This window comes from Cricetulus griseus, chromosome 3 (assembly GCF_003668045.3).
Source record: "Cricetulus griseus strain 17A/GY chromosome 3, alternate assembly CriGri-PICRH-1.0, whole genome shotgun sequence".
Classification (NCBI taxonomy): Eukaryota; Metazoa; Chordata; class Mammalia; order Rodentia; family Cricetidae; genus Cricetulus; species Cricetulus griseus.
The window spans coordinates 242687683-242710787 of NC_048596.1; the positions used below are offsets into that span (position 1 = coordinate 242687683).

Genomic DNA, 23105 nt, shown 5'->3' on the forward strand with positions numbered 1-23105 from the left:
GCTTATAATGCTATATTTGTTGAGCAAATGTAGATACTCATATAGCACAAATAGGAACTCCTAAATCCTCCAAGGTTTTCCCCATGATATGCCATCTGGCAGGCATTATTGTAATCATCTCTTTATTATCCACACTAATGAAGGACTAGCATGACATTGGTAATTGAAAAACACTGATCATTTAAAAATCATTCAGGCTATTACCAGCTCTGCTTCCCCAATCAGGAAGCACCAAAGATTAGGAAATAAATCTATCACTTGCCATAAAGGTGATCTGTTAGAAAAATGATAAATAACAAGTTTCTAAATTATAATACTCCTTTCTGAATAAATGCATTTTTACATGAAGAGCCTAAAGACATAACAGCATGTATGTGTATTACCATTGAACCAGTGAGTTAAATGTGATGTATTGTATATTGTATGGGATTCTGTATATTGGAAGACTCAGTTCTCCATCTCATGTCTTTGTAACTGGAGATGGCCTATTATACCCTCCAGTAAGTCTCAAAGTAAGGTCTTCCAACCAGCAGCAGGTATATCACATGAGAATGTGTTAGAGATGCAAGTTCTTGACTCAGATAGTGCTAACAAATTGTGCTTGACAGTGAGTCTGGCAGTCATTGCTTTAGTAAGCCCCTTGAGGGTTACTGAGACCTGATAGAGTTTGAGCATTGCTGTACTCTTCTCGAGGGTGTTCAGTATAAGGGACTGGCCTGGGTTGTACACACACAGTCTAACACTCTCCCCATGGGCCTGGCATAGGTCCAGAGATATTCTGGAACTTGTAATCCCTAGGATGTATTGACAAAGAAGTTCAGCTGAAAATTTTACATGTGGGCAAGAAGATACCCAGATGCCACAGGCCTAGGTACCAAAGTGTGTTACTGAAGGTACTCATGCTAAAGGAACTGGCTCTCTCTCCAGCTGGTTATCACACTGTTAGTCCATTGTCTACAAAGCATAGACTCTGGTGCCTTGGAAAAGAAGCAGTCATTCTGTTCCCCATCCTCTGGGAGCTGAGAGCTGTATGTTGTGATTCATGGAGCACCACTTCCTTGGGAGCTAACAAATGACATTTCAGAATAATGTACAGAGGTGCACAGGCTTTGCAGTAAAACAAGGGGAAATTTTAGGCTATTCATCAAAGGCTTATACCTTCCTTTTCAAGACAGGTGGGAAAAATAACATGGAAAGGAAAAGAAATTTGTACTCAGAATATCTCATCAATGAGGAAGGAATGATCCAGCCCTTGGCTTTGTAGAGCATCTCACCAACGAGGAAGGAGTGGTCCAAGTCTTAGATTTGTAGATCATCTCATAAACAAGAAAGGAGTGGTGCAGCTCTTGGCTTTGTTGTGTTACCAGCAGTGAGTGAGAGTGAGTGTGTGTGTGTGTGTGTGTGTGTGTGTGTGTGTGTGTGTGTGTGTGTGTGTGTGTGTGTGTGTAAAACTTTTAAATATTTAGGCATGTAGTTCCAGATATTTAGACTGTAGTTTCATTCCTTTTCTTATTATCAAAAATCCATGGATATAAAATGATTTCACATATTATATTAAAGCACAGAATCTAAAATATCACTTCAGGAGACTGGGGATATGATACCTGGAATCAGACAGAGAGAACAATTCAGCCATTTAAAAATTAGGATATTCTCCATCTAAAGTGCACCCATGTTTCTTTCATTCTGTTTTTTTTTTGGGGGGGGCTTTTTCCATACAGGGATTCTTCGTGTCCTAGAACTCACTCTGTAGACCAGGCTGGCCTTGAACTTACAGAGATGCCTCCCTCTGCCTTCCTAGTGCTGGGATTAAAGGCGTGCATCACTACCACCCCTTTTCTTTCTTCCTCTTTTTATTTTTACAGTGGTGTTTCTTAGTTAGAACAAATCATTGACTAATCAAAAGCAATTTTCTAATTAACTTCTGTGTAGCAAGAGCCTACTTGTTGGAGACCAATAGGACATAGAGAGTCTGGTCTGTAACAGGGTCTGGGAAGGATGAAGAATTATAGTCTTGCCAAATAGGATGCGTCACAGGCCCATTCTGCCTGAGGAAATAATGTGGCTTCAGAATAGCTGACAATTAGAGAACTGAACTGGATATCTTTTTGAAATTTGCAGCAATGTCAGAAAGATCAGCATCTTGACAACACAAGATTCTGCCTCAAACATGCACTCTGGGTTCACCCTCTGACTGATACACACTGGCTCTGAAACTGACAAGCTATTCAAACTGTCAGAGCCTCTGTTTCCTTTTTGTCAAAAGAAGATAATAACCTCTTGGGCCTGGTGAGGGTTTGATGAGGATTAAGAAGTAGCATTTGAAGGACACTTTGCACGAAATCTTCAGCATGATAAGTGATTTTATTATATACCAACCGGCTACATGGTACCTTTAAGGAACTCTAAACATCAATTACAGTTCACATCCACTGGTTCCTCACCCACAGATTCAACCAACCATGCATTGAAAATACTTGAAAGAAGTTTCTTTTGCACTGATCATAAATAGACCTTTTTTCTTATTATTATTCCTTAACAATACATTATAGCCTCATTTCATAGCATTGTACCATATTAGATAATCCAGGTAGTCTAGAGGTGGTTAAAGTATTCAGAGAATTTGCTTAGGTTTATTCAGCTCTATGCTATTTTAGATGAGGGATTTAAGCATTCTGAAATACTGTTGCCCAGAGAGAAACTCCTATGGGGACAGGGGACAATTGCTCCTCCTCCTCCTCCTCCTCCTCCTCCTCCTCCTCCTCCTCCTCCTCCCCCCTCTCTCTCTCTCCCTCGCTCTCTTTCTTTCACTATAAGGATACTCTGAATACCAGCACTCTATTTAGTAGGCACATTGTATGGCTGAGAAACAATGTGGTCCATGGGAGAAAGCTTTAAGGAGCCTAGTTAGCAATATTTTTATTGGGTTGTTGGAATTGGATTCAGAATTCAGAGAATTTATTTTTTTCAGTTGAATACCTTTCCTTTAGTACTGGGGATTGAACCCAGGGTCCCATGCATACTAAGCAAGCATTCTGCCACTTAGGTATATCCTTAGTTCTCCATAGTTTTTTTTCTGTTTGAGACAGGCCCTCACTAACTTGTTCAAGATGGTTTTAAATTCCCTCTATAGCCCAGACAAACCTTAAACTTGTGATCCTCCTGCCTCAGCTATCTGAATAGCCAGGATTACATAATCAGGCACAGCTAGATTTCTTTTGTGTTTATTCTTGGAGAAGATGAATAGGCTAATACTAGAACTAGGTCTGAAATGAGTATTGTGTTTTGTTCTCTTTTGTAACAGTGTGCCTTGTTGGCTAATCCATACTACATAGTAGCTAATAATGGATAGTATTATTTTGTGAAATAAGCCCCTTTTAGTCCAAATGCCAGCAGCACCAAATCAAAAGAGTTCAGCATCTAAATTGGGAAAGGGAAAATGTAGGAACAGAAGGTGTTTGAAGGTATAATATCCAAAGAGGACATTACCAATACTTGGCCAAAGCCATGCTCTGAGCTCCTGCTCAGGCTTCTGGAAGCATCCAGCCAGTTTCTCATGAATCACACAAGGATAACAGTGACATCTGCATCATGAGATGGGGTGAAATTTAATGCATACAAAGTTCAAGTTAGAAATAGCACCTTAACCTACTCAGTAAGTAGCAGTCCTTGTGATGTCACCTGTCTCAGGAAAACCGGGTGCATCGAAGTATAGTTTGTCTACATGGGACACATTCTACTATTTTTTAAATTTAACTTTTTATTGATTCTTTGTGGATTTCACATCATGCATCTTGATCCCACTCTTCTCCTTGTCCCTTTGGGTCATCCCTCTGCTCTTGCAACCTCCCCCTCAAGATTAAACAAAATAAGATTTTAAAGAAAAGAAAAATCTGGTCATGGAAGCTGTAGTGTGACACACTGAGTCACCCAGTATACCATTTAGTCCATACACCTTTACTTGCAAGAGTTCATCACAGTGAGTTATTGGTCTGATTAGAGGCCTTTGGTTTCTGCTACACTATTGTTACTGACCCTCACTGGGACTCATCTTGGATATCCTGTTGTCCTGTGTCATGGAGATCCTGCAACTTTGCGTCTGCAGGACTGGCTCCTTCATGTGCTCCAGCAGATCATGGATGGGGTGGATGTTGGGATGGGCCAACTCATAGCCCTTGTTCTGGGCTTGGGTAGTTGCTAGGTTGGTCAGCTGCCAGGTTTTCCTCATCCTCAGCACCAAGGTGAGTTCCCCAGTACTGCCCTGGCTAGTTCACCTATGCAGCAAGGAGCAAGGGGGTGGGCCAGTACTCCTGCTCTCACACCCTCCTGACTGGCTCACCTACACCTGCACTGTCAGAGCCAGCTCTACTGTGTTGCCGAGGTTAAGGTGCAAGGGCCACTCTGCTGAGTGCTGTAACTGGTGAGCGGTAGGGTCAGCTCTCTTGTCTCTTACTTTTCTGACCTCAGAGACAGCTCTCCCACCTGCCATAGGCAGTGAGCTGTGTGGGGAGAGGGCTTTTCTTGCTGACACCACCATATAGTACATGAGGTGCAGGCCCAGATCTCTCACCTCATGTTCTCAGTGCTGGCTCATCTGTGTGCCAGTGTTAATGGGGTCATCTTTACTGTGCTGCCCAGGCGAGAGGCTGGACCTGCTTTCACTAGTGCTGCTGCTTGTGAGAGGGGCATGGTCAACTCTCTAACCTGCCATGGGTGGTGAGGGGATGGGGAGAGAGCATCTTTCCTTAGCCCCGCCATCACATGGCAAGGAGGGGTGCCGGGTCAGCTCACTCACTAGCACAGCCTCAGAACAAGTTCATCCGCACCCCTGCCAGCAGGGTCAGTACTACTGTGCTGCCCAGGCAAGGTGTGGGGACTGCTCTTCCTAGTGCTGCACTTTGAATGGAGCTGGGTCAGCTCTCCTACCTGCAGCAGTTGGTGAAGGGAAGGGTAAAAGGTCATTCAACCATCATATAACACACTAGGGGGCAGGACCAGTTCTCTCACTCTAATGCCTTCAGGGCCAGCTTGCTCATGTCCCCTCAAGTGGAGTAATAGGATCATCTCTGTCATGTTTTCCAGGTGAGGTCCAGGACCTGTTCTCTCAAGGGCTGCAGCAGATGAGGGGCAGAGCTAGTTGTTCCTAGTGTTGCAGCCAGTGAGGGGAGATCCAACTCCGTGCAGCTCTAACCTCTCAGCCTTTGATGGAAACTGGAGCCATGGACATCAATACTGACCATGGCCTTCACCTTTTTGGCTCTGTCTCTCTCCATAGGACAGGAACGATTCTGTCTCTCTCTCTCTCCCATACCCTACCCTATATTTGCTCACTAAAAGAGAGCCGGACTGCCTTGTGTCACAAGGCACCAGGTGGGCCCATGTCTCATCCTGGCCTGAGGCAGAGAGCACAGGGCAGAAAGGTGGATCTACGTCTCCTGCTCAGTCTATACATTCTTTTGGCTAAATAACTAAAATTATTGATATCTTTATTGGGTTATTTCCTGTACTTTGATTTGTTTTTCAGTTGGATATGAGTTGGGCCCTCTCACTACAGTAAATATCAAATTAAGATGGAACTGGGAGTTGGAAAGCTGGCTGAGGGGTTAAGATTGTGTACTTGTCTTTCCACAGCCAGAACTCTGTTCCCAATACCACATGAGGCGGTTCATGACTGGCCGTAACACTGGCTCTAGGAGTCTTTCTGTCCTCTGAAGGCACCTGCACTCACAGGTGCATGAACCCACACAGACACAAAGACATAATTAAACAAACAAACAAACAAAAAGACTGGGCTGCACTGTATTTGAAATGCCAGATGATTTCTTGTTATATTAATTTCATGAACTAAGTGCATCTTTCTCATCAGTAGTTTATCCTTGGTATTTTAAAAGCTTTCCAGTGTTTTAACAAATGAATCAGGATGGAATGTCATAATACCATCGAAACTATTGTGCTAATATAACATCCAAACTGTTGTGTTAATACAGTCCACTGAATACACATGATGAGCTAGCTGCTTTGAGATAGGAACTCTGGGCTACAGACAAAGTCACTCTTCCAGTATTTTAGATTGTCTATCAGTTCTTAAATAAAAGTTCGGGTCATCCTGGGAAAGACAGGTGACATGAACTCTTATTCAAGTGAACAGCTTTATTCAAATGTGGAAAATTGTGGGTTGTTTGAACCTTGAAGCAGTGTTAAAAAGGCTTTCTTATACTAAAGTTAGAAAGAATCATTGTTAACCAAAATTTCCCTACCAGAGCAGAGATTTAAGCTGTTTGTTAGAAAGTACCCAGAGATAAAATGAAAATAATTGTTTCATGCAAATTATATATACTTTAAAGGAGGTCTAGATTGACAGGGAGGCAAAAATGGTATCATATTTGAATATTTGGAGCTTAACAATTTTTCTTTTCTTTTTAAATTTTTCTTTTATTAAAAATAGATACTTTTCTCATACAATATATTCTGTTCATGGTTTCCCCTCCCTTGACTACTTCCATTCCTCTCCACTTCCCCTCCCCTCCAGATCCAACCCCTTTCTGTCTCTCATTTAAAAAAACAGGCTTCTAAGAGATAACAACCAGACAATAAAATAAAATATAGTAAGACAAAGCAAAACTATCATATTGAAATTGGACATAGCAACCCAACAGAAGGAAAAGGAGTCCCAGGAACAAAAAGAATCAGAGGCCCACTTGTTCTCACAGTCAGGAGTCCCATAAAAATACTAAGCTATTTAGCGATTATACACAAGCAGAGGACCTGGTGCAGAGCCATGTAGGCCCTGTTCTTGCTGCTTCAGTCTCTGTGAGCTCACCTGTGCCTTGCTCAGTTGATTCAGAGGGCCTTGTTCTCCTGATGTCCTCCATCTCCTCTGGCTCTTACAAGCTTTCCATCTCCTCTTCTGCAGGATTCCCTGACCTATACCTGGAGGGATTTGATAGAGACATTGAATTTGGACTCTCTATCTCTCTCTCTCTCTATGTCTCTCTCTGTGTCTCTGTCCATCTTTGTCTGTCTGTCTCTGTCTCTGTGTCTGTGTCTTCATAATGCCTGGCTGTGGCTGTCTGTATCTGTTCCCCTGTGCTGCCAGATGAAGCCTCTCTGATGATGATTGGATAAGGTACTGATCTATGAGTCTAGAAGAATATCATTAGGAATCATTTTATTTGTATTTTACTTCATTTTTAGATCAGTACTGTTTTGTTTTACCTTAGATCTCTGGGCTATCTAATCTCAGGTGCCTGATTATCCAAGCCTTCTTGGCTGTGCGTTCCTTCTTGTGCCATGGGCCTCAGGTCAAATCAGACATTGTCTACTCTGACAAGATCTGTGCAAATTTTTTACATTAGCAGATAGCTTGTATGATTTTTTATCACATACAACATGGAATTCTTATGTAGTTAGAGATTGTAGAATTTTAATTCCTGTGACTTAACAAATCCATTATCTCAATATAATTATAATATATATGGTGGAACAGGGTAATCATTTTCATAATTCTTACCCAACATTGAACTGGAAGTACCACCTGGAACAATTAGGTTAAAGAAAGAATGTCATTTATACTGGGAAAGAATCATGAAAGTGTCCCTGTTTGAAGATGGCACCATCCACCATCTATAGGAGAAAACTTTGATGACAGCAATCATGACACCCAATCCTGCTAATCCTAAGTGAATTCAGCACAGTTGAAGGTTATAAAATCAGTATATAAAAGTCAGTATTTCCATACAGCAAGAACAATCTTTTCTTTATATATATAAAAAAAGGAAAACCAGTTTCCTTGAATTCATCACCATTTAGATCCATGTAGTCTGGACTGACCTTGGTGACTGATGAAGAAAAAAGAGCAGATAATTCTGGCTCCATAATTGTCTTAAGTGATCACCATGCTGTGTGTGGTGACTGACATGCTAGATACCCTTCTTAAGGGCAAGCAGATGTCAGAACCCCATTGCACACTGCTTCTACTTAGAGACAGACCTAACCCTGGACAGTTCACAAGCCAGACAAGAGGCATGATTATACCTGGCCTCACATATGAGTGTGAAGAAGTTAAGATAAGGGTAGTTTGCGACTTCGTGTGGTCAGTTTCTATCACAAATGACAGAACTGTGGCTTTTCCCCACAGCTCCTCTCCCCAATGCCATTGACTTCATTTCAATAGAACCACCATAAATATAACATAACTCACTCATTATTATTTTCTTTTTCTTGATGTGTTACTTGTATAATCTTGTATTTGATCTCCAACTGGGTCACCTAACCCCATGTATAAAAGATGTTTTTTTCTTTTTTTCTGAACTTGAAGATCTGGGAGGATTCCCATCCATGTATATTGGCACAGAAACAAGCAATGCCATCATTTTTGATTATGTGGCATTCCCCTCATGATGTTTCAGTCCTGAGGATGATCTTAGTTCTCTTGTGGTTGATGACATCTGCTGAAGAATTAACAGTGAAAACATTTTGTTCTCCCCACAGAATCATGTCAATCCTGCCATGGACTTCACACAGACCCCTCCTGGGATGTTGGCTCTGGACAACATGCTATATTTTGCTAAGCACCATCAGGATGCATACATCCGGGTAAGCATACTGGCTCCACTCACATCCTGCCAGTGTCTATGGAATTCTGTTTTCAAACCTACGCACAGAAGGAGATTATTATTAGATGAGTCACCCAGTGGATTTTCTTTCATCAGTGGTAAACTAAAGAAATGAAATTGATTTAGGGGCTAAAATAGGATGCTTAACTTTTACATTTATTTCATTTATTTAAACAATATAGTTGCTACTGAGAAATGTTTTCTATAGTTTAATATTGAAGTGTGATAAAGAAACTATTAAGTAACAAAGGGAATAGGAATGAAGTGCATACCCAAATCCTGTAAAACCTCAAATTTGGTAGAGACTCCCTTTAGCTTGTTTCTGTGGTTGGAAAGAAGCCCAGGATCCTTTCTGCTACATTGCTTCATTTCACTCTACTGTTAAGACATACAATGAAAAAGCACAAATAAAGAGAAAAATGGGAGACTTGTGGAGAGGAATGTTTCCACATTTCATAACAGACTGGGCATACTCCGGGCACTAAGTTAAGTTGTTGATGGGAGGCAGAAGGAAGTGGAGATCTCTGTGCTTCTGTGAAATTGCAGATGCCACCTGCTGCCTGGACAGTGCCCAGTTGAAAGAGAGTGAGTGACAGTGGCATAAAAGCTTGTCCATTGGGTTGTACGTCTGAAATCCTCAACTCATGATGACACCGTGTCCATGTCTTCAGGGAGGAGAGCTCAGATGTAATTGGGATGGAATAGATGCAAGACTGAAAACAAGGAGGGATCTGAATAAAAAGGGAGTTGGCGTGTAGTTACAATGATGACTAGCCCAGAGGTTAGAAAGCATTTGAAGGACAAATTGCTTAAAGTAAGAAGAGTTGGTCTGAGCTGTAAATTGAGCACGTCCTTTGTGTACTGGGACATTCTCTGCTGGACTTTCAGTGGAATTGGTTTCCTGGAGATGTGACTGGCACTATTAGTGATTTTAAATGTGTCCAGTGCCTGGACAAGAGTTTCTTCTGTTAAGCAAAGGAGATGTGGGGTGTCTCAGCCTCAATGACACTTCCTTAGCAAGTCTTTGGAAATGAATGTTGCTGTGCCCACGGGAGGGTACATACATTTGGATAGTCTGCAGTGAGAAATGTACCATCCAGCAGTGATTCCCTTGAATGAAGTTATGTTGGACTCCATATTCTCTGTAGGCCCCATATTTTAAATGTATGCACTTTCAGAAGCACTGACCTATTATGAATTGTTATTTGGTTGTATGAAAGACTTTATGGTCATTTCTCTGAAAGGTTTGCAGACAAGTACATGGTTAGAAATTCACTCTTTCCTAAGATACTTGCTTTTTCATAAAATTTTGATCTCAGGCCCAGGCATGGTGACCTCATGCCTTTAATCCCAGTACTTAGGAGGCAGAAGCAGGCTGATCTCTGTGGATTTGAGTCCAGCCTGGTCTACATAGTGACTTGCAAGCCGTGCAAAGCTACATAGTGAGACACTGTCTCCAAATAAATAAACAGACATACAAACAAAAAGACCCCTTCCTACAAAAACTTTAATTTCACTAACATATACATATATCTACTACACAAGCATTTTCTGTAGATGTAATCTTTTTTAATCACAAGAAAATTAGTATTTAGAGAGATCACGCAATATCTAGCCTCAGAGAATTGAGTATGAAAAGTAGAAGCCAAGTAGAAATTGAATTTCATATCTACTGATTGATGGTTGCAGATAAATGCCTCTAAGATTAGAGCTCGCTGATGCCAAATGTATTGTTAATTGTGTAAAAAGCATATGTCTTATGAAAAGTAATTTAATGTTTTAAGCTTGATTTCTCAATGCGTTTTCTAAACTGTGGTAGGTGAAATCAATACCATGGCAACCCAAAAGAACTTTGCATCTAACAGAGACTTGAAGCTTATGGGCAAAGCAAGGCGGGTCCCTTTTGTTCTGCATGTTTCTCTATAAGTTGAAATATGTGTACCTCACATATTGTTAAATTTTCTCCATGATGTTTTCTAGGTCCCTGTGACTTTGGGGCAAGATGGAAGGCCAAAGCTATGTATATAAATGCCACTTACATGTGTAAAGTCTGAGGTTTTCTGCAAGGTTTGGTTACAAAAGATAGACACTGTGGTGGGAAAGCACACATGCTCTACAGCCCAGAGTGTCCCCAGTCAGCTGGCTTCATTTGACCAGGGAGGTCCCTTTGAAAACATTAAAGGGGGATTAGTTTTTAAATAATACTTTATCAGTTCCTTAAGAATTCCATAGAGTGTGTTTTGATCATATTTACCTCCCCCAACTCCTCCTAGATCCACTTCCTACCTCACCCAACCCATTTTTCCCTGTCCATCTCCTCATCCAGTCCAGTTTGTGCTGGCCAAGTACTCATGAGAGTAAGGTCTGCCTGCAACTGTGACTGATATATCAGAGGTTACACCAGTAAAGAAAACTGACTCTTGTCTTTTCCATCCGGTATCTCTCAATTGCCAATAGCACCTCAGCTAAGGGAAGGATTTCATCTGGTTTGAGCTGGCACGGTCTTATGCATGCTGTCATAATCTCCGTGAGTTCATGGTGCATCTGCCTTGCTGTGCCCAGAAAACATTGTTTCCTTTAAGCCATCTGCCACCTCTGGAATTTTTTAAAGCTTATATTTTAATAAAAAATCCATTTCTTTTTTTAAAAACAAGGTAAAGCTCCAGTTTGCATTCAGCTGTTCATTTATTATGTGTGTGTTATTTGATAGATTCACCTTCTGCACCTGAGAATAGACTTGCCATTCATGTTCTTCGCCACTCAGATGTATGGTTGGGATTTGTTGAAAAAGAGAAAGTGTGTCCCTATGTGGTGGTAACGCCTTTAATCCCAGCACTTGGGAAGCAGAGGCAGGTGGTTCTCTGTGAGTTTGGTCTATAAAGCAAGTTCCAGGACAGCTAAGGCTGTTACAGAGAGAAACCCTGTCTCAAAAACAAGCAGATTTAAAAAAAGAAAAAAGAAATAAAGAAAGAGGAAGGAAGAAAGAAAAGAACAGAAAGTGTGGTATTTTCCCCACTCTCACACACCAATATTCCCTTTGTTTTTGACATTCCTCTACTCTTATGCTTCATTGATCATTTTGTCTTTAGGTGTTGTTTTGCCCTCTGCTCTGTTGTGCCTTCGTCTTAGCAACCTTAGGCACCCACATTTGTGCCCCCAGCACTTTGCATATGTTCCTCACCTTTGCCCTTCTGTTGATACTTGGCATTATTACTTTTTTGAGTGTGTGTGTTTTTTTAAATTTATTTATTAGTTCTAGTTAGGGAACAAGCTTGTTTCACATGTAAGTCCCTTCTCCCTCTCCCTCCCCTCCCCCAATTCCTCCTCCCCCACCCTCTGCTCACCCCCCTACCCCATCCACCCACCGCTCCCCAGGCAGAGTAGGGCCCTCAATGGGGGCTCTGCAAAGTCCACCAAATCTTCCTGTGCTGGTCCTGGGCCCTTCCCCATGTGTCCAGGGCCAGAGTGTATCCCTTCACGTGGGATGGGCTCTCAAAGTCCCTTCTTGCACCAGGGAAAAATACTAATCCACCACCAGAGGCTCCCTGGAGTGCAGAGGCCTCCTTATTGACATCCATGTTCAGGGGTCTGGATCAGTCTTGTACTGGCCTCCCAGACAGCATCTGGGGTCGATGTTTGGCATTAGTTCTTGCTCTGTAGCCATTTGGTCCTGCCTCGTAGGATTGTTGCTCAGCTTTTCTGGGGATTTCTTTTCCTCCATCTATCTATGAAAGGCACATGACACTTGGGGTCTGACCGTGAACCTTTGTAGGCTTCATGTGTTTTCTGAATAACTACAGATGCCTGCAATGAGCCAAGTGTTGGCCTGTCCTCAGGTTGCTGGGGGGTCTGACAGTAAGGAATTTCCTGTCTGAATCAACAGGAGAGGAGCACATGGTGTGTGGCTGAAGAGACTGTGCCAAGCAGTTTTTAAGTCACTTGAAATGTACTTTTGTATGAAAAGTGCTGGGTACTGGACAAGTCCCCAACACAGATGTGAGGCTCAGGTGGGCAAAGCTTCCTGAAGGAAGTGGTATATCTTAATATTCTATTGCTGTAAAGAGATACCATGACCAAAGCAACTTTTAAAAGTATTTATTTATTTATTTATTTTGTTTTTTGAGACAGGGTTTCTCTGTGGCTTTGGAGGCTGTCTTGGAACTAGCTCTTGTAGACTGGGCTGGCCTCGAACTCTCAGAGATCCACCTGCCTCTGCCTCCTGAGTCCTGGGATTAAAGGCGTGCACCATCGCCACCCAGCCTTTTATAAATATTTAATTGGGAGCTTGCTTACAGTTTCAGAGGTTTGGTCCATGATCATCGTGGTGGGAAGTGGACAGTCATGGTCTGGGAGCAGAAGCAGAGAGCTTTACATCCTTATCCGTATGTGGCAGGCAGAGAGAGAGCGAGACTCAGCCTGGTGTGATCTCTCGAAACTTCAAAACTTACTCTCAGTGACACATCTGCTCCAACAAGGCCATACCTCCTAATCCTTCCCAAATATATCCACTGACTGGGAACCAAACATCCAAATATATGCGCCTATAGGGGCCAGTGTCATTCAAACCACTGCATGTTATTAACTGGGTGTTTTAGTTACTTTGCACTTTTCTGTGAAAATACCTTGACAAAAGCAATTTGATTGAGGAAGGGTTTATTTCAGTTCACAGTGCCATGAATCCAGTCCATGATGGCAGGAAGTCATGGTGGGAGGAACTTGATGCAGCAGGTCACATTGCTGTGGTCAAGAAATGGGAGATAAATGTTTGTCGTCAGCTAGCTTCTTTTTTAGCCCGTCTAGGATCCAAGCCCAGTGAATGGTGTTGCCCACTTTTAGGGTTAACCTCCTTCGGTTAACCTGATCAAGATAATCCCTCTAAACATGTTGATGTAAATCAAGATTCTGTCCAAGTTGACAGTATTAACCATCACACTAGGTTGTCCCGCGCGCTATATGTTCTCGCCGGCAAGAAACATACACACAGGACACTCGGATCCTTCTGCAGGAAAGCTTTAATGCATCTTGAGAGTGGGAGAGCATAAGCTTACCAGAGCGGAGACCCTGAGCCAAGAATCCCATCCCTTAATAAAGGCTGGCAGCCCCGCCTGGGATGTGTTACCCTATGAATGGCTTTAGCTCCTCAGGCCAAATGAGCCACGGGATAGGCAGAGATCAAAGGAATGGAAATTACCCAGCGCCTGCGAAATAATTTACATTTGGTGCCTGCAGGCACCATCATTGTAATGGAGAATGCAAGGACAGCTCCCTACACTAGGTGAAGGGAGATCTAGGTGAGTGTGTCAAATAAAGGGGAAAATGAGAGTGAGGTGTGGTGGTGTGTGCTTTGTTCAGGGAGCCAACAAACTATAAGAGAGTGGAGGCGAGGTGGGAGTGGCACGATGGTCCTAGCACTGCAGGTGAAGTGGGGGCACGTCTTTAGAGACCTTTGAAAGCATATTAAGGTACTTTTTGAACATGAACATCATTTCCAAGCAAGTATAACAATTTCCAAACAATAAACCCAAACATTTTCTTAAGGGATTTAAGCAGAGATAATAATTTTAGAAAAAGCACTCCCTTGCCAGAAAACCAACATGAGATATAGAGGCTAGAGGCTAGTGAAGAAAACTAGGGGTGGATAATAGGAGCTAAGACCATAAATATGCTGTAGAAAGAGAACTTAGGGAGTTGAGAAATTGTAGAGAAATGATGTTAACCTACGTAGGGTGAGGGTGTGGCAGTGGGGAGAAGCAATTTGGTTACAGAAAAAGTAAATTTGGCTATTTGAAGAAAAGGGGGACTTCTGGCTTGAAGGCCCTAGAGGAGAGTGGTGTCTGGTCATTTGGAGCCCCCACCTTTTTTCCCCCTTGTCTATGCCTTTGGACCATCTGCCTGAGTGTCTCTATGAAGGAGACAGTGAGCTTGAGGTGCAGAGCTGAAAGCCACAGGGGACAGCATCCTTTGTGTTCCACCTCATAAGGATTTACACCCTCTCCATTCTGTGCATCTGTATGATTGCTAAGCCCTCCTTCTACACCAGCCATCCCTGTGGCTTTATCTCTACTACCCATCCCTTTCTCTCTGTCCTCTGAACTCCCACCTAACCCTTTGTCAAAACAAAATTATGGCAGGCCAAGTGTTAGCCAGGCTGATCCCCACCTGAGTGTCTGTGACACCCTTATGTTTGAATGTCTCATGCTATCTGCCTGGTGGACAGCTCTTAAGGCAAAACTTGTCCTTAGATAACCCCCTGGCCCTCTCTCTGGAGGATATTATTGGCCCTGCACTTTGGACACTCAAATCGAATTCCTGTGACCTTTTATAGCTTTAAATATATTTACCTGTCCTTCCTGTCTCCTGTAGTTGACTAAAATAAACTGTATGAGCAGATACCAAAGTTCACTTATGTTCCCAACTATTGGCCCAGTGGCCAGTACCTAGTAACTTCCAATTATTCATATTAATCAAGTAATTACAGAATTAGTTTGTTATCACAAAAATGGATTCCATGTTTGTTTGTTTTTATATGCTTTTTGTTTCATTTTGTTTGGGTATTTTTTTGTCTTACTGTTTGCTTGGTTTTTGTTTTCTCTCTTTTGATAGATAGAGAAAGAACACTGAAGTTGAGTTGGTAGGGAGATGGGGAGTATCTGGGAGGAGTTGGGAAAAGGGAAATAATAGGATCAAAATATAGTGTATGAAACAAACTTTCTCAAGGAAAAAAAGAAAAAAATTTTCTTAGCTTTTACTTTCTCCTCATCTAAAATTTATAGCCTTCATACTTACAACACTTCTAAAGATATTGTTTGCCACATGAATTTTGTGATGGGTGGCTAAGTTTCTTATGTAATACTCGAATGAACTACAGTAACTGTGTTCTAGTGAAAGCTGTGGATGTAATTGAATTACCCACAGTTGGATGGGCACACAACCCGAGGAGGAATTACAGATCTAAGCATCTCACTGAGTGTGGAGTGATTTCAGATATGGATCTTTCATCATGTTATCAAATATTTGATTAACACCAAACAGTGTTATTTCAAGGAACAAAAGAATCTGGTAAAGGTGTCATAGCAGTGCGTTCTTGATTGATCTTTTGTTTCAAAGTAGTGACATGAAAAGTAACAGGAAGAAGCAGTCCACATATTCAGAACCTATTGTCAGTCATGAGACTGACCCTTCCAGAAATCAGGTGAGCTTTAAATGTGCAACAGTGAAAGACAGATGCAAGCAAATGAGATTCGTCTATGGTTGCTTGTGTATTGTCAGAGAATACAAAAGATGTGGGGGCAGGGGAAGCATATATGTCCTTAGGTGCTAAAAGAACATTGAAGAAAACATCCTTAAAAATTACAACCATTCATTCATTGTCTCATTCAAGAATCAAGCATGTAGCAGACATGGTACCATATACAGTGGATGTGATAGTAAGGAAAAACACCCTAAGATTTGGCTCTTATATAAAAGAAGTAATCTCCCTCGCTCACTCTGTCTTACACACACACACACACACACACACACACACACACACACACACACACACACACACTCACTCACAAAGGCAGTAGTAATAATTACTTTCTATTTGGGAAATCCCTTGTCTCCTTAGGGGGTTTTAGATGTACACTGTACTGGGAACCTCTAATAAGTCTTAAAAGGTCTGTTTGATAATTTGAAGTTTTTCACAATGTGTGGAAGGTCAATATTCCACAATTTTATGAAGTATTATACTGTTTAGCCACATCAGAATCATTGAAGACTTCTTCCTCCTGTGACCTAACTTGAAAAAACAGCCTGACTTCCTGGAGAAACCAGGTGGTGGTTGGTCAGTATGGAATAGCGCAGACTAGACCCTTTGTTCAGTTCAGTTCTTGTGGGACTATAGCATAAATATGTTTCCCTAATGAAGCTGTTCATCACTGATTTATAGACTCTTGCCAACAAAGGTGTTACTCAATAGAATTTATAAGATCTGGAGGCTTCTGGGAACAAAGTAAAAAGTTAGTCTTAACAATGGTTTGTTCTTTACATAACCTGCAGTCCTTTTTTTTTTTTTAATTTATTGGTCTACAAAAACAATTTGCATAATAAATGTATGCAATTTGGTGAAGTCCCTTGCAATTCTTGTGCAATTCTTTCATCATCATCCCTCCTAATTTATGACTAGTATTTTATCCACTATAATATCATGGGATGCTAGGTGAATGTAGCAGAAGATAATGGATTTTCTCATGAGGAATATAGAAATGCTTTTTAAAATAAGATTAACTATACTGGTTTCACATAATTGCAGGCCAGGGCATATGTATGTTTCTTACAGTATACCAAATCAGAACAGCAAATATTGATAATATGTCACATGGACATCTCTACTTAGGAATGGCCCTTTACATCAGAGCCGCATTTTCCCGAGAGGAAATATGTAAAGTATATCTATACTGTTTAAAAATCCATAAGTGGGGGTTTCCTTTATACCTACCAAGCAGTGCTTTTTAAATTTAGTTGGCAGTGCCAGGAATTGTGGCAACTCCCTGCTATCCTAGCACTTGGGAGGTAGCTCGTGGGTCAAGTTCAAGGCTGGTCTCAGCTAGTGACACTGTCACAAAAACATAAAGAAATGAAAGTAAGGTAGGGAGGGAGGAAGAAACAAAGAAGAGAAAGATAGGAGAGACTAGTTAGATACTGATCTGAGGCTATTGAGACAGAAACCACAGGGAGTGCTGCTGGACGAGAAGTGTGACAAGTATCACTTCTGAGGCCTTAGAAGACATTGTGATCCCCTCCTCAGTGCAGGGCCATCAGGTGGCTATGTACCTTGTCTGCATATCCATCTGCATATCCCTCTGCTCTGTCAGTAGAGGTTCACCTCAATTTAGCAGGGAAGCTCATGTCAAGTTTCCTCCCTGCCGTGCCACAGAGCGCCTGCACAATTATAAGAGCGAATATTTAGTATCTGAGCTTGCTGGGAGGTAACTGCAAGGTTTTCATTAATTACTCACCTGACACACAGAGAGGGCCTGCCCAAGGTCACAGAGTAGAGATGTAGCAGAGCTAAACTTCTAAAAAGTATGATTTTAAAATACATTTTTATTAAAATATAATGACTTCACTTCCCTTCCCCCCTCCAGCCTCTCCCGTATCCCCCAACCTTCACATTAATAGCTTGCTTTCTTTGATTATTGTTATGTATGTGTGTATAAGCATATATTTGTATATGCACACACACACATATATAAAGCATGTAATGCAGCTGTAAGCCTCGTCAGAGAAGCCTCACTCGGCAGCACGTGGAAACCATCACAGAAAACCTCAACTGGACTCAATGCACAGATCAAAGTAGTCAATCAGTGCACAATGCAGTTTCACAGCAGACATGGTGATATTCTGCTTCTTGCAATCTTTCTGTCTCCCCTTCCAGTCTGCTCCCTGAGACATAGATGCGGGAGCTGTGATGGAGATGTACCTGTTGGGACTGGCCTCCCCATGATCTGTTGATCTCTGCACTGCAGTTGAGGTTTTCTGAGATGGTCTCCATGTGCTGAAGAGTGAAACTTCTCTGCTGAGGGCACTAGCTACATTTATCCCTTCGTATAAGGATAAGGTTTAGAATGTAGTTAGGGATTATGCTGGTCTAGCAAAGAGGCTGTAGGAGATTCTTTTCTGCAGTCCATGACCTCACTGCCCCTGGGAAGCTGGCTGAGTTTCCAGTACCAACTTTGATTTCCCTTCTGTTGAGTGAGCCACTAGCTTGTGAGTGCCACTTCTTGCACCTTTATCTTGCCATGTCATTGTCGTGGTTTGTAGGTACTGCAGCAGGGCGTGACTGCTTAATTTCTCCCCCCTCTCAGTAAGTCAGACTGTAAGAAAAAGGCTTTCTGGTCAGATCCAAATGGAGTCATCCAAGTGTGTGGACTTCGTTTTTCTTTACAGCGGGGTGGCACTGGCTTGTGCTCATGTATCACATTTTCATTATCCCCCCCTGTTAAAGGACATTTGGGTTGTTCTCTTTCCTGGCTACTGTGAATAGGGCAACAATGAAGATGGCTAAGTGAGCATCTGTGGAGTATGATGTTGAGTCCTTTGGGCATATGCCATGGGGGGAAGTATAGCGGGGTCATATGGTAGGTTTTAGTTTTCTGGGGATCCCCATACTGATTTCCAGAGTGGCCTCACCAATTACATCTGGATAGCCTGTTTTTTTAGGGACTAGAAGATTTATTTGGAGGTTTCAGCCATACTTCAGGAGAATGCTTCAGATGTTCTTTGCTCTACTAGCCCTGTAGTTTTTGAGGGAAGGGAATTTGATTTCCCAGGAAGCAGTTCTTATTCTCTTTCTGTTAGCCGGTCACCTAACTCCTTACTCTATTCTTTTTGGCTTTTTTTTTTCTTTCTATGTCTGCTTGCTACTTCTAGATGTTGCTTATCTTGGTGGCCATTGACAAGAATTGACTGCAGCTGACTGAAACTCCCAGGCCCTCGCTGGTACCTGGGAGGTCGTCATATGATTGCCCTGGCTCTGCCCTTTGCCACTATTCAGGTAGTGCTGAATAGATTCTCAGTTTTCTCTATTGTTGCTCTTTCCCATCCTACTCAACTCTCAGAAGCCAGGGCTGCATCTTGCCCTGGGTACTTATTTCTTTACTGAAAAAAAAGGACTTAACCCAAGACCCTTGACAGGAGGAAAGGAAGGGTTATGCTTCACAGGTTCTCCTGCTGTAAATTTGAAAGGAAAGAAAGAACATCGCTCACTCAGTGTAAAATTTCTGCCTTGTGTTCTGGGAGCTGGGAGCACCATCAGCCCCTAGTGGCTCTAAGAAACAGAAAAGCATGGTTGCTGTCCACGAGGCTTCTTCGAAGGAAGCAGGATCTAGTGTTGAAATCCGCATGTGCTAAGGCGGGTGTGTGGGGGGGGCGGGGGGAGGCAATGCTGACTCTTCAAAGTAAATTAAGGAACTTTTCACATTTCAAAGGGGGAAATTGGCAGTTTTCCAAGCAGCATAATTGTAGGACAGTGTGTAATATGTAATTAAACTTAACTATGAAGCAAATGATTGGAATACAGCTTGCTGGAACATCATTTTTTTGTTCCCGTAGCTCTGACAGATCTTCCCCTCCCCTTGTCCCTGAAGCAGCTTCAGCAGCAATTGCTCCTAATTTTTTTTAAATAAAATTATATGTTGCCAGTTAAACACGCAGTTTCGTGTAAAGGAACCTTTTTTATTTGAGTGACATTTTCCTTCTAGGGGATTGGAGCGCATCAGCTTAGAATAGCAAGGACCCCTCAGCAGAGCCTTGCAAGTGACTTTTAAAATGATTCTTTGTCTATTAATTCACATAAATACTTTATTCCTGCCTCTTATTTTCTTATTTTCCTTCTTTCTCTGACCAAGGTCCATGGCTCAGAGGCTTGTTTTTATGTATACTTTTTTTAAAAAAAATTTTCATGCTTTAAAAATAGCAGCATTAATTTCGTTGATTGTGAATACGCAAGCTGTTACTGCCAAACAATCGGGACCCCTTGAGAGTGTGAATGCATGTGATTAGATTTACTAATTGGGCTGGAAAGCACAAAATCTGACTTCCAAAGCCAAAGATTTGAATGGAATGCTTCAGTCCTTAGGATGAGATCATTGTTAAACATGGGACTGTCTTATTTCCGAGGACTGGTCCTTGGGGATGGAGGGCAGACACAGGGATACATTGCTGGGTGCAATGGATATATACTGTCCCTAAACCACCTGCCACCTGCTATTGCATTCGCCTTCCTGTTCCCTCCTCACAGTGTCTGGAATGTCAGTACTTCTGTTTGAACATGAGTATGTCCCTGATTTAGTCTTTCTTGGTTCCAGACCAAGCTGGGATATAGATTCGAAGTTTTTCCGCTCAGTTTTATACAGAGTCTTCTGGTTAACTTTGAAGCATTAGAAAGGGCTGGCAGGGTGCTTGCATACGTTTACCATGTGGGAGGCCCTGGGTTAAACCTAGAGCAACAAATGGAAGCAGTAGACTTTAAATTATTGGGGTATTCATTGAAAAAAAACACCCTATTATTGCACATGGAAATCAGGATGATTGGCCAGTAAGATGATGTGGACTTTATTAGGAAAAAATAACTTGCACAGAAAACAAATGACATCCGGGGGGCTCCCGCTCTGAGCATGCAGACTCTGCCACCCTGATGCTCTCCAAGACCAGAAGAAGGGGCTTCCCAGCCCCAATTAACCCTTTTAACTGGTCAAGTCCACCCCGTGACCACACCCATTGGGCATGGTCAGTGCTACAGTTGCAGGTGGGGGTGAATATCTCACTACAATTCCCTTTTTAGTCTAAAAAAGATTTAGGCTTGATACAAAACTATATACAATGATAACAAATATCAAGTATGCTCTAGGAGAAGGAAAGGTAAAACATACACAATTTAAGACCTACTGCTAGTGAAGCAACACCCTATGATGAACTGTATGTTGTTGGCACATTACAAACCCAGGTCCATTGTGAATTATTAGCTAAAGAAGGTTTATAAGGGTGTGGCTGCAACACATATGACCCAGTTGGCTTCTGCTTCTCAGGGGCTGCTGTGGTTTTTCTGCCACAAGCACAATTCAGTTCTTATTTCAGCACACCTGTTCTCCATGTTGACTCTAGTTAATCTGTTTTATTTATATTTTTACTTGGTGAGTTAACTAAAGGTTTATTGGATGCCTCCTTTATAAAAGCCCTGCTTCTTTCTTCTATAATTATGAAGCCTCTTCCTTCAAATCTATGTCAATCTGTGTGACCAGGGCAGAGCTACCCCAGGCCTTGCAGCTTCTTCCTCCTGCATGGCACCCTTTGCTGCCCTGCATTGTAGTTGCAGTGCAGGAGCTCAGGGAGTGAAAATACACTCCTGCTTATTCTTTGGAGAGGGAAAGGCTTCATCGAGAGATAGGAGGGTTACAGGCCTTCATGACATTCTGTTATTTTTCATTGATGGCTTTTACAGTTGAGACAAGTTGTAAGTCTGTAGAAGAAATACTATCCTGTTGCCATGCTGGAATTGCTTAGCAGTTTCAGGGAATGTTGCTTTGAGAAATAATGTCATCTGTGAACAAACAAGATTGCTTGTTTCTTCCTAATCTGTAGCAGTTTTTCTTTTTATTAGCTTATTTAATTACCTAAAACTACCTGTAAGATACTGAATAGGAATGGTGAGGGAATATTGTATCTAATTTTAAGGACAAAGTGGTGGGTATCTCACCTTTCAGTATGATGTTAGCTGTTGTTATCTTCTTATAGATGTTCTTAATAAGATTGCTAAAATTTCCTTCTGTTTTTAATTCATTAGAGTTTTGTCATGGATGAATGTTGTATGTGGTTCAGTGCTTTCTTATATTTATCAGTATTAGTATATCATGAACTTGTTAATGCTATGATTTATATAAATTGATTTTAAATTGTTACGATTAATTCTTTTTATTCACTGTTAGATTCTACTTAATGTTTTGTTGTTCCTTTATTGATATAATGTCATTGTGCTATTTATTGCATAATATGCACTTTACATATAATTGACATCATCACAAAAGTCAGGAGTGGTGAGCTATTTTCCCCCTCATGGCGTACTATTTTAGTCACCCACTCCTTCCCCACTGCCATGCTTTTTTATTGTGGCAAGCACCATCATGTTCTCCATATCTGTGATTTTGTGATTTTAAAGAATGTCACCTAGATGGAGTCATGAGCATTTAGTGTTGGGGCTAGATTTCTGCACTGGGCACATTTCTCTAAAGAGTTCAGGTTTTCTGTAGCAATGATGTTCATCTTGTTTTTGCTAAGTAATGTTCAATGGATTTATATGACATAGTTTGTCTTACTGTTTGCTTACTGATAAACATGATTCATTTGTAGTTTGGATTGTTATGAATAAACCACTATGAATACACACACACACACACACACACAGCTGTCTGCGTGAACATTGAGTTTCCAGCTCTCCTTGTTAAATGTTTTTTGAGAAATCTTGCATCTATGCTTAAAAGAATTGTTAGTCTGAAATTCCCCTTCTTTGTCATGCCTTTTGGTTTTGGTGTTAGGGTGAGTTTAGGAAGAGTTTAGGAAGGAGTTTGTAATAAATTGTGGGGAATCAGTTCATATCCTTTCTTATCTGTTTGATAAAATTCACCAATGAAACTGTCTGTGCCTCATGCTTTGTGGTTAGGGAGTTTATTAATTGCTGATTCAATTCTTTTAATAGACCTGGAAGTACTCAGATGATCTTTTTTGGCACATATGTCATTCAAGGAATTAATCCTTTACTCTATCATCAACTGTGTGAGCATAGAGATGTCCCTGAGATTCTGTTACCAGGTCCACAGATTCTACAGCATTGTCTCTTTTTTTCACTTTTAATGTCTGTAGTTTGTTTTGTCTCCTTTTCCCTTCGGTTAGTTAGTATGTTATAGTTGTTCTTGCCTGTAACAAAGAATTATCTTAATTTCCTTGATGTTTCTC

The 23105-nt window shown here is 41.5% G+C and overlaps 1 protein-coding gene across 3 annotated transcripts in view; it reads left to right on the forward strand.

The window, feature by feature from the left end:
• Elmo1 (engulfment and cell motility 1) overlaps window positions 1-23105 on the forward strand; it is a 523874-nt gene that overhangs the window by 252053 nt on the left and 248716 nt on the right. For all 3 annotated transcript variants that reach the window (XM_027409370.2, XM_027409371.2, XM_027409374.2), the window contains one exon: window positions 8491-8595. In XM_027409370.2, the coding sequence (XP_027265171.1) occupies window positions 8491-8595 (105 nt within the window). The remainder of the gene's footprint in view (window positions 1-8490; window positions 8596-23105) is intronic.